This window comes from Herpailurus yagouaroundi, unplaced genomic scaffold (genome assembly GCF_014898765.1).
Source record: "Herpailurus yagouaroundi ecotype Mexico unplaced genomic scaffold, PumYag 184, whole genome shotgun sequence".
In the NCBI taxonomy this organism is placed as follows: Eukaryota; Metazoa; Chordata; class Mammalia; order Carnivora; family Felidae; genus Herpailurus; species Herpailurus yagouaroundi.
In genome coordinates this window covers 3,843,644-3,856,079 of record NW_024412415.1, presented here as the reverse complement: position 1 = coordinate 3,856,079, position 12,436 = coordinate 3,843,644, and the positions used below count along the sequence as shown (strand labels likewise).

At 39.6% G+C, this 12,436-nt stretch overlaps 1 protein-coding gene across 7 annotated transcripts in view; it reads right to left on the bottom strand.

Moving 5' to 3' along the window:
• The window catches only part of CDIN1 (CDAN1 interacting nuclease 1), a 280,396-nt gene that overhangs the window by 159,441 nt on the left and 108,519 nt on the right, over positions 1–12,436 (bottom strand). For 6 of the 7 annotated variants that reach the window (XM_040492232.1, XM_040492229.1, XM_040492234.1 and 3 more), the window contains 2 exons: positions 6,788–6,853; positions 6,072–6,177 (listed from right to left, as the gene is read on the bottom strand). In XM_040492232.1, the coding sequence (XP_040348166.1) occupies positions 6,072–6,177; positions 6,788–6,853 (172 nt within the window). The remainder of the gene's footprint in view (positions 1–6,071; positions 6,178–6,787; positions 6,854–12,436) is intronic. The other variant, XM_040492235.1, reaches the window with a different exon arrangement.

Here is a 12,436-nt window from a genome sequence, read left to right as displayed (position 1 = left end):
TGTTGACCACTGGGTACTTCAAAAGTGCCATATGTGTGGGGCGCCTGGGTGGCTCAGTAGGTTAAGCGTCCGACTTCAGCTCAGGTCATGATCTCACAATTTGTGAATTGAAGCCCCACGTTGGGCTCTGTGCTGACAGCGCAGAGCCTGGAGCCTGCTTCGGATTCTGTGTGTGTCTCTCTCTCACTCTCTGCCCATCCCTCACTAGTTCTTTGTGTCTCTCTCAAAAATAAATAAAAACATTAAAAAAAAGTTTTTATAAAGTGGCATATGTGTATTAAATAACTGGTCTTCATCACGACATGGTCAAGATGGGATTACTGACACCATTTTATTGGAGAAAACAAAGACTCAGGAGGGTTAAGCAAGTCATCCCTAGTCATGGGACTGGAAAGTGGCATAGCCTGGATTCAAACTCAAGAACAGGAGAGATTCCTCCCATCGTTTCAAGGATCACTACACTGGAAAATCATGCTGAGACAAAACTTTGACTTGTCCTTGCCAGTCAGTAAGTTTCGATCCTCTTTGCGAGAAAAAGAGGTAATACATGCAAAGTGCACTGTAGTTTGTAATAGATGCCACTGGTGACAGTGTGCCAGAGTGTGTCCAGAACGGCAGATGGCAGGGCTGAACTTGTGGTTGGGATTCCCACCTTCTTGATCAGGAGCTGTTGGGCACTGTTCACGTGCTGCCTTAGCTGCTGGCAGATCTTTGCTATTTAGCGTCACTTAAAATTTTCATTCAGATGGACCCACTTTATCTCCAAACACTAAAAGTGAGCACAGGGTGTCTATTCCTATGTCTCTGAAAGGTCACGTATATATACAAAACCCATGCACGTAATTTGGACTCAGATTATAGAATTGTTTTTTTTTGTTTGTTTTTTTTGTTTTTAACCTGTCACCACCAGAATATGAAAATACACTTAGTAATACTGGCCAAATTGTCAAGGAAGTCACTTTTTGACTATAGAAGTAGAATGAAAAGGTTATTGGGGTATTGATTGCATAAAGAAATATGGTTTTTATACAATTTATACTTACAGTGCTATGTATATGGGATATCTGTGTGTATGTGTGTAAATATGCATGTATTTTTTTTAAGTTAAAAAAAATTTAAACGTTTATTTTTGAGAGAGAGAGAGAGAGAGAGTGAGAACATACGAGTGGGGGAGGGGCAGAGAGAAGGGAATAGGATCCAAAGTGGGCTGTGTGCTGACAGCAGAGAAAGCCCAATGTGGGGCTCGAACTCACGAACCATGAGATCATGACTTGAGCTGAAGGCGGTGCTTAACCAACTGAGCCACCCAGGCACCCAGTATGTATGTATTTTCTTTTTCTTTTTTTAATTAAAAAAAATTTTTTTAAACGTTTTTATTTATTTTTGAGACAGAGAGAGATAGAGCATGAACGGGGGAGGGTCAGAGAGAGAGGGAGACACAGAATCGGAAACAGGCTCCAGGCTCTGAGCAGTCAGCACAGAGCCTGACGCGGGGCTCGAACTCACGGACTGCGAGATCGTGACCTGAGCAGAAGTCGGACACTTAACCGACTGAGCCACCCAGGCGCCCCTGTATGTATTTTCTATACAATTGTATATATAGTCTTATAGAATTTGGGGCTGTATTATGGTCCAGATGCTGCTTCTCAGAGGCCTTTTTTATTTCCTTTAACTCCACAGAAGTAGAGACTGTGCAGCTTGAGGAGTTATTTAATCAAGGTTTATACCTGGGATAGGGGCCTGCTCATGGGAGAGGCAGCTTATGTTCTGTACTCAATATCTTTGGCTTCAGGGAAGGTGATGGCATTCAAAACTCAGATTTTTCTGAGGTTAATTAAACCGGGGAAAATATCTGAAGCTTTGATTACAAAGGAATGAGGGGCATACTACATACAGCCATACAAAAGGAAAACCCCTTTAATAAAGGCTTGTATTCAAACAAATTGATGCTGGGGCGCCTGGGTGGCGCAGTCGGTTAAGCGTCCGACTTCAGCCAGGTCACGATCTCGCGGTCCGGGAGTTCGAGCCCTGCGTCGGGCTCTGGGCTGATGGCTCAGAGCCTGGAGCCTGTTTCCGATTCTGTGTCTCCCTCTCTCTCTGCCCCTCCCCCGTTCATGCTCTGTCTCTCTCTGTCCCAAAAATAAATAAACGTTCAAAAAAAAAAGAAAATTTAAAAAAAAAAATTGATACTTATTTAAATGTTTATTCTTTCCCTCAGAAAGGGATAAATACTAGGAAGAAAAGTCCAACTAAGTGAGAAGAGAGAGATGACTGAAGTGAGGCCTTTTAGACTGAGTGGTCAGGGAAGGTTTCCCTGATGAGGGGAAATGGGAGCAGACACCTGAATGGTGTGAAAAGTTTACCATGTGGAGATTCAAATGAAGAAAGCTCCAAGCAGACGAATTAGCCAGAGTAAGAGTTCTGAAGTAGAAATCAGCAGTGTAGATTTAAGGAAGGCCCAGAAAGCCAGTGTGGCCCCAGAAGTATAAGAGGGGGAGGGAGCCTTAGTTGAGGGGAGAGGGAGAGAGGGAGAGAGAGGTAGATGTGCAAATAACTGGGGGTGGTGGAGGGCCAGATCATGCAGGGCTCTGAATGTCATGTGAAAGAGTTTGGGTTTTATTTATACGTGATGGGAAGCCATTGAGGAGTTTTGAGCAGGAAGCAACACAATCTGATTTGTATTACCCAACAGTCACTCTCACTAGGGTATGAAAAACAGACTATAGGAAGGTAACAGTTAATGTATGGAAACCACTTTGGAAGCTCCAGCAACCGTCCAAGAGGTGATGACAGACAGGGAGGTGATGCCAAGTAAGAAGGTGATGCTGAGGCATGATTGGAGATATGGCAAAGATGGAGCTGAGGACTTTTGGGTAGGCTGGTGATGGGTTAGGTCTTTGGCTTGAGCAACTTGGGCAAATTGTGATGCCATTAGTTGATCTTGGGAGGAATCGGGGGAAGCAACGAGCCTGAGGAGGCAAATCAAAGGCTTAACGTCAGACATGTTAAGTCTGAAATAGCCATTAGATATCCAAGAGGAGACAGGAGTGGACAGTTGCAGAGACAAATTTGTACTCAGAGGAAATATTAGGACTGGGAGTAAGAATTAGGAGATACTATTATAGAGATGGTATATAAAACCATAGTCTCCGATGAGATCTCCAAGGGAGCATGCAGGAGTGAATGTAGAGGGCAAAGGGAAGAGGGGTGAGCACTGAGTTCCAGGGCCCTCTTCCCACACGGAGCTGGGAGGAGGGAAAGCCAGCAGAGCAGACGGAGTATGCTGCTGGAATGGTAGGAAGCAACCCACTAGAGTACCTCTTGGAAGTCAAGAAAAGACATTTTAATAAAGACAGAGGGTATGATCAACATTGTGAAAAGTTGCTGAAAGAATGAGTAAGCATAGCAACTTATATAAAAAAAGAAAACTCTTTTAGAAACACTAAGCTAAGAATTAAGGGCTCTGTAATTACTTAGGTGAGAAAAAGGGCTTATACAAGGTCACGATTCTACAAATATTAATTGAACGGTCTTCTTATAAAATCCGACGCTTAATCTAAAAATAGTGTGACAGGGGTGTTGGGTGGGTCAGTCAGTTAAGCTTCAGACTCTTGGTTTCTGCTCAGGTCATGAATTCGTGGTTCCGTGGGATCGAGTCCCACTTGAGGCTCCGTGCTGAGTATGGAGCCTGCTTGGGATTCTGTTTCCCTCTCCCCCCACCCCCAACTCTCTTTTTTTCTCTGTCTCAGCCCCTCCGTGGCTCGTAAAGCTCTCTCCCCTCTCTTTCTCAAAATGAATAAACATACATACATACATACATAAAAAAGTGACAATTTGATAACAGTGCGTATGTTAACTAGAGGCTGCTTATACAAATGAAGCAATTAACCCAAATGCCAACCAACCAACAGCCTCCTTGAAAGGCTACCCACAGGTGGGAGAGAGGATTTTTTCCACTCTCAACAATTTTAGCAACTAGTATGTGAGTTATGTTGAGGCTAAATATAAAGAGTAGGATTCCATACTTTCATAAATGGGCTAAGTCAAAATGCCCTATCACTGGTGAGTTTGTGTCACTGTTGTAATCAAAATTTTATGTCCAAGTCAATGCCTCTGTGTTCCATTTTGGATGTCAGCACTACTTCCATTTCTTGGCCTCTCCGCAGACATTTGGTAAAACTACTGAATTCTGTGTAGCGTATTTTCTCCTTGGATGACCTAGAATGATTCAAAACCAAGGGCTACTTTTCCTTTATCACACAATATGCCCTAAATGAATCATGCCCAGTAGCTGGTAGATATTCAAAGAAAATGGTTAGGGAATGTAAACCAATAAGCATGTAAGTAAAGCATCACTGAACTAGAAAAAGTAGCACACAGCAGAATAATCTAAAATCCAGTCCAAAGGCAACTGTATTAAATTATCTATGGCTCCCATGTCCTCCAGCCAGGTCAACAATGTATAGAAGGCTGATTACTGACTAGATCATTTAACCAGCCTCTAAAATAGAGAGTGCTAGGTACACAGTAGGCACTCAATACCTGTAGAGTTATTTTAGAAAGAAAATATGATTTTGGAATTTTTAAGCAAGCTCTACTCTTTGGAATTCAATTTGTAATTGTTCCTCATGAAAGGCTTGACCAGCACCAAAGTGGGGGCACGGTCTCCGTGCATAATGATTTTATCAGTTTTTAAAAATGCTTTAGCAAACTAAACTTACACAATTTGATTTTCTTGCCATTGCTTTCCCTATACCATCAAGGATGATTCTTTCTTTACTATTTCGAACTCATAAAATGGCTAAGAATCTAAAATTCAATTTGCCACATTACTACTAATTTGAATAATGGCTGAATAAAAGACAGGGAACGCTGAAGCAGCATTGATTTCTAAAACATTTTGCACTTTCCTCCTCCATCCCTGTAAAGTAAAGCTCGGATGCTACGCACAATTACACAAGAAAATCAAGAAAGCCATTACATTCAGCATTTTGTCATGATCATTGTTACCATGGCAAAAAGTGGGCTTAGTTTAGCACAGCTGTCAACGGACGAGGTCTGCTGGCCTTTTGTAAAGCTGAGTAACAATATGATACCAAATTCTGTAGCCTGTCACTGTTTTGTTTTGTTTTGTTTTCTTCCCCAGGACAAGACTATTGTCCACAGATGTTACTGTCTCGTTCCTTAATGATCTGGGCCAGTGTCGTCGTCTTACTGTATTCTTGGCCAGTGACTGAGGAACAGAGTTAATCTAGGAAGGTTACTGCTTGCCCTACGTCCTGTTCTAAGGGGGGAAAAATGTGTGGTGTGAAAACTTGGGACTTCAATACTAGAAAAAGCCAAAGTTTCAACAGTGGTACTATAAATGACTACAGAGAGGCGCTGGAGAGGGCATGGGTTTGGGAGTGAGAAAGACAAATGCATGATAACTAACTGTAAGGCATATACTTTCTCTCTGAGAATCAGTTATGTATCAAGTAGGAGAAGTAACTTCCTTGTGAGGATTAACAGAGAATGTGGAGGCCCAGGCACATATTGAATGGTGGGTATTCAATAACAAAAGCATCCTCCCCTCCGACCTTTTCCCTTAATCACTAAGATTTCCATGCCTTGAAGTTGGTAGGTAAACTGTTTTCTGTTGGAAGGTAAATCATTTTGATCTTTCACATCATTTGTACACTATCCTCACAGAGCTAAGGGTAAGGTATTTTTAAAGGTCTGAGAGTATGCATAAATTTCACATCAAAAAGAAAAAAAGTTAGTGTCGATACCGTAATACGCCCCATATCTTATTACTTCTGGTTTTAGTGATGCCAATATTATCGCTATAAAATGGAATATGGGAGTATATACTAATTTTGACCCTATGCAGAGATTTTTACTTTTAAAAAATGAAGCAACATTATGAAAGCAGAGAAGTTTAAATTATCTGAAATGAATACATTAATCAAGTCTCTGTACTTACCAGAAACAAAGGCTACGAGCATTTTTACCAGCTAAACAAAATATTTTTTCTAATGAGATTTCAGCTGAGTATCGTTTATCTTAAGAGAAAAATAATGGGACCTTACCTATTCCAGTAGCTCCAGAACTGGTCATGCAGGTAGGCATGGTGGCTACATTCATCACCAAATGAGGCTTTGCTTTCAATCCAGTGAATTATGTGCCCTTCTACAGCTAAGGGACAAAGCATTACTAATACAGAGCAAAGAGAAGGGAAGACTGAAAATACTGAACTCTGTCTAGGCCTCTCTGTACTTCAAATTAGCAAGCGGAGGCTTAGCCCTCGCTGTCATCTACGGATGTAATTAGAAAACAACACATCGTGTGTGTTCTTATGAGGAACATTAATGCAATAATCATATCCCTTTGATTTACATCATCCTCTTCGAAAGCCCCTCTCCCACTTTGACGCTGCCTCTGTAAGTGGGCAAGTAACGGGAAAGCAAACCAAAGCAAGCCAGCCTGGCTTCTCAACAGAACCACGTGGAAAAATTCAGAATTGAGAGAGATGACTTGAAAATGGCACCCCAAATGTCTTCAGAGGATATGCTTATTTCTCAAATTGAGGTAAACGTTTTCAAGGCAGAGATTTCTTCTGAATCTATTATTGTCTGTAATTCTAAAACAATCTTTTCCAACAATTTCACCCATTTAAAGCTAATCTACTCTGGTTACATTTGCTAATATTAACAAAAAGTAAAAAACAAAACAAAACAAAAAGTCTATGGAGGAAACACACCCCCTTTCTCTATAAAAAAATGCAGAAGAGAGTTTAAGGACTTACCAACTGGAACTTGTAAAATAAAGTCTGGTGTTTTGTCATAACCCTTGGCACGGAGCTGATCTTCATCTACAGGAAAAACAAATACTGTTACTTCTAATAGTGTTCCATTAACAAGACAGCAATATAATTGCTTTTTTTTTCTTAAAAATGTATAAAAATTACTAATGCAGTCATACATATCTTTCTTAGGCATGCAATGCGGTGTCAGAATAAATGAACTTTCTTAACAAACCTGAAGCATAGATTAAAAAAAATGCCTCTTTGTCCCTTCTGCATGTTTATGTCTTTATTATAAATATCATTAATTCAAGCTGTCATCTGCTACCTTTTTTGTAATTGAAAATACTCAAAATAATGAAATATACTTACTGATTAAAAGAAAAGGCTTTCACCACTATGAATATCACTAATGTTATCAGCCAATATTGGCAATTTACAGGGAGGCACAAGCACAGTGGCCTTTACAATTATAAAGCAAATGTTTTCATTAGAGCAATTAAGAAAGTTTAGTTTCAATTAGTAAAACTATCCCTACACACAAGAACACAGAAAGGGACAAGGACAATAAGATCACTACAGAGAATTAATTGCCCTGCTTAATTCCTTTGGTATGCTATTGTTTCTGGCATTTAACAGAGTTTTACAACTAACAATATGTAATTCTGAAAAGCAAACAGGCTTTGAGATTTTTTTTTGTAAGTCTGTTCGATTTCTTGATCCTCTGTAAATATCAATGATCCATTCAGAAGGAAGGGAGGCAGGAAAACAGGGGGCTTGAGAAAGTTGGAAAAAACTAGCAAGGTGCTTGGTTTAAAAAAAAAAAAAAAAAAACTTCCAATATTTTCTAAATGCTGTCCTTGACTTCTAATGGCATTACAATGTGATTTCTGAAATGAAGAGTTCTCCATTAGATTTTGGAGTGACCTGGTCATTCAATTCCAGACATGGCTTTCTGTCTTCACCCAACCTCAACTAATGGCCCAACCAAGTAACAAGGAAGGCTGTGTGGTCTCTTAACACCTACTGGGCTGTTGACATTGTCATGCATCCCATTCGCCTTCCTGCATCACCTTTGATTAAAATTAATGGCCCATTCCCAGTGTTGGGTAGCTTATTTCCAATCCATTTGTCAGCCCAAGACAGTGGTTTCATGGCCAATGTTCAGAAACTCTGTTTTAGAACACTCTTGTGTACATCTTGAAAGGTCAGCATTTTAAACGTAAATAACCTTTTAATGACAAGACATATTTAAACTAGATATTTAAGTTAAATTTTGTTAAAAGCCAATGTCCTTTATCCAGACTTTGAAGGATTAATGCCAGAATTCACAACAATCTCCCCTCCTTGAAATATAAAAAATCTTAACTATTGAGATAAGAAAATACAAATTTAAGTAATTTTACTTTAAAAACAAGAAAATTTGGAAGACTGGACTGCAGATGAACCAGACTGGGAAAAATTTTTACCCTCTCGATACACTGGCCACAACAAGAATATTCACTGGAAAAGACATTTATTAAAAGCAACTCAAGTGCCTTGAGGTGATGTTACTATAGCTGATTAACAGTTTTAGAAGCTGGGTTGACATTAAAAAACAGAGATTAATATTGCATTAAAACTATCCTAGCTTGATCAACCTTTGCAGATGTTAAAATCTGTTTCAGAAAGAAAAATGATTATGTTTCTGACAGCAGCTCAAAACAAAATTTCAAAGGTCACCAACCAATCCAAATGCACATATTAAAACCCCTTTGGAGGTACATGTTGCACTCCTGTTCACTGCACCAAAATTACCAACACAATACTTAGAATTTAAACACTGTCACTTAATGTGAAAGCGCGCGCGCACACACACACACACACACACACACATACACACACACACACACCCCTAAACCGTGGGCAGAAAACATCAGGTGAGGTTAGAGAATCTTCCCATCTTTCAGTGGAGAACTTTCAAGTGTAACCATGAACTTTCTCACTCCATTCTCCCCCTCTCTGCCACCCCCTCCCCCGCCCCAGCCTTCTCAGTAGGAAGTTGATCCGATAGTAAATGTACCCAAAGGATAGCTTCTAGAAGTCTGTGTCACCACTAGTGATATCATATATATATATATTGAGAGTAAAGAGGTTATTCCACGTCTGAAATACCATGTTATTTATTGGGTCTCTACCCCATTCTTTTATTTACTAAAGTCTCACTGCCTTACCATTCCTGTTTCAACCTTCACATTGTTTCTTTCATCCTAGATTTCCCAAAAAAGGAAGAGAGAATTGTTGCAGGATTTTTCACCTCAATACATGAGATTCGCTGTCTCTCTGCTTAGAAGAATGAAGAGGTGGACACAAAATGAGCAGCAGGCAAAAGTTTATTAGAGTATAAGATTAGAAAGTAAGAATAGAAGGAAGGCTCTCTTTACAGAGAGGGGCCATTTGAAAATGAATGTCTGCTACTTTAGGCAAGGGTCATTGTTGTACAAGGTTCTAGTCAGCACCCCTTCCCTTCCCCCTCCTTCCTTCTCAGGTTCTACCCTAACTGGCTGAATAACTCTAGGTGCGAGGTTGTCCATTCCTGATTGGCTTGACTCCATTGTGTGAAGAGTCAAACTGGTCATACTGTCCCTTGTGTAACGTAAGTTTTATGGATACTTTTTTTTTTTAAATTTTTTTTTCAACGTTTTTTATTTATTTTTGGGACAGAGAGAGACAGAGCATGAACGGGGGAGGGGCAGAGAGAGAGGGAGACACAGAATCGGAAACAGGCTCCAGGCTCTGAGCCATCAGCCCAGAGCCCGACGCGGGGCTCGAACTCCCGGACCGCGAGATCGTGACCTGGCTGAAGTCGGACGCTTAACCGACTGCGCCACCCAGGCGCCCCTATGGATACTTTTTTTAGTTAGGTATTTTGATTGTCAAATTCCTGAGGAGATCCTGAGGGGGAGTAGGTGGTGTCTATTACATTCGTAAGAGGAACTTTACGCCCGAGGGGGTTTGCTGTTTTCAAATGCTCCCAGCATTGTTCCAAAATATGTGTTTTCCCCCACCCAGGGACCTCAGGTATTAACCTTTCCCTCTCTGCCTATTTTAACTTTGCCCATAGAATGATGTGGGCAAAGTTCAGAGGAAATGACAGCACAAGAATAGGGAGTAGCATTACGAGCAGGTGGCCTTCTTCACCTGGTTTAGGCCCCAGGAGAAGTTTCTATCATGGATCATCCTATGGGGAGATTTTTAAGGTCAGCCCCATACATCTGGCCTGATTTCCTGGTCTTTATGCTCATTTCCTGGCCCCCCAGCCTAAAAAGATTCCTTACCACTAGATTACCCAAACCATTGGGTATGGATTTACATTCTGACTATCTTGTCATGGTTCCAACTCCATGATCTAGAGATTATGCTCAATCATCAGCCCACATTGCTTCCCTTCTGCTTCACTCTTTCTTCCTTCCCTTGTCTTATGGTGCTTACTCCCTATTTTCCATAGCCGGGCATGAAGCCTCTAGGCTGAGAATGGGAAATGTTTCCTTTTCATTTTTTAAAACCTATTCATTGCCTCACTCTTACCACCAACATATGCTTTGTATTTAATGTTCAAAAAGCTAAACTGAATAAAATACAAGTACATTTTAAAGAATATCCATGCCTTCTACAAAGCCTAACTAGACTGACTCAATAATTTTCTCTCCTGATTTAACTTTCCATTAATCAACAAGACACAGAGACAAAAAAAAAAAAAAAAAAAAAATGTGGCCCAAAGTTCAAGGTTTTATTTGATACCTCTTACTGCTATCTTTCATCCTTGGTCCCAACTGTTTGCTCTGAGGTTCATCTTGATCATCAAAGAAGGAACTGCCTCCCTTTCCTTAACACTCATGGGAAGTTTTTCTACTTTTGTCTTTGATCTACAGTATTTTAAATAACATTGGAATTATCCATTCCTTAAAATATGGGTAGAATTCCTCACAGAAAACAATCTGGGCCTGGTGCTACACTGGTGGGCAGCCCTTTGGTTACTTTTCCCATTTCTTTGATAGCTATCCATCTGTTTAGATTTTTATCTCTTTTACAGTCAGTTTTGCAATCTATATTTTCCTTGAGAATTATACATTTCATAGAGGTTCTTATAGCTCTTTGTACATAATGGAGCCAAATGGCTACTTAAGATTCTTTGAACTTCCCAAATGGAAAACTGAATGTTTAAGTAACCTCATACTTTTAGGGGGAAAAAAAAAAAGAATAAAATTAACTAGAAAGGGCAAAAAAGAGGAATAACAATGTTTTAAAATAGCGCTTTTAGTACAGCTTCCCAAAATGTTGGAGATCAATATGAAATCAACCTCCAATCCTGTGTACCTATCTTATGCAGTGAATATAGGAAATTGGAAGCAAGGCTCATATTTAAGGTACATGTTAAAAACACCCAATATATTTCATAACTACTGAGTTGCTTAATGTCACAGTTCAAGCATTCACTATCAAAATTAACAGAATATTCTTGCTTAAAGCAGCCTTCTTAGCCTCAAGATCCACAAAATGCAGGACTTTTAGATAATGTGTGTGACTCACGAACCACAGTATTTCTGAGCCTGAAAAGTCTTAGAGATTACTAGTCCAGTATTCCAATTTGTACATGATATAAATGGCCCAGAGGAGTTAAATGACTCACCAAGACCTAGGCCTCTTGGATAGCTAAAGACACAGGTAAAAACCTGCTTCAACCACATTCTAGTTGGTCTTAACAGACCACGTACCTCTTTTAATTAAATTTGATCATGTGTGACATTTATGAAGTAGGGGGAAAATTCTTATTTTCCTGCTGGAAGATCTTAAAGCATGGAAGAGGTGATGGCCATTGTCTGATAGTATTTAGGTTACATGTGCCTAAAAAGGAAATGAACTACATAATCTCGATTTCTAGCATTTCGGTGGTCCTCTCTCCAATTGAAATTTTAAAAACATCAATGAAACTGCATCCACAGATAAACCTGAGGTTAAATTTTTAAAATCAACTCAGGTCTTCATTTATTTTTAAGTTGTCAGGCCTGCCTTTGCAGGGTATTTAAAAAAGGAATTTACACATACTTAAAGAACACTGTGAAAGTTTAATTTCTCTGGCCTTTTAATTACCCTCTCCTCTAAATGCCCCAAAATATCCAAAGCAATTAAGTACTAATTACACAATTTCTTTTTCTAAAATAAAGGGCTGATTTTGAGTCAGAGAACAAAACACATCTGAAACTAGTTAACATATACTTAAGAATCATAAAAGGGCATGAGGAGTACCAAGGAAAAGTTAGAGGTTTTCTTTTGTTTGTTTTATTAAAAGACTTTAAAATGTTAAGAAATACAGTTATTCCCAGGAAAATTATGCAAAATTCCAGTTCACAACGCCTGAAAATGAAAAGTAACATTGTGACCAGGCCTTTTATCTATGAATTTGTCAAAAGGCTTCTAAAATGCTAGGCTAAAATACATTCTTTGATAAAAAGAATTTTAACACCTATTAAATTTATACTAAATTGAAGAAAGGCAAAAGATATATTGTAGTTTTCATATGTGTTGATGGATATCTTTTCTATTCTCGCATTTTGTTTTCTTGTGTTTGGGGGGGGGGGGGGGGGGGGGGGGGGGGGGGGGGGGGGGGGGGGG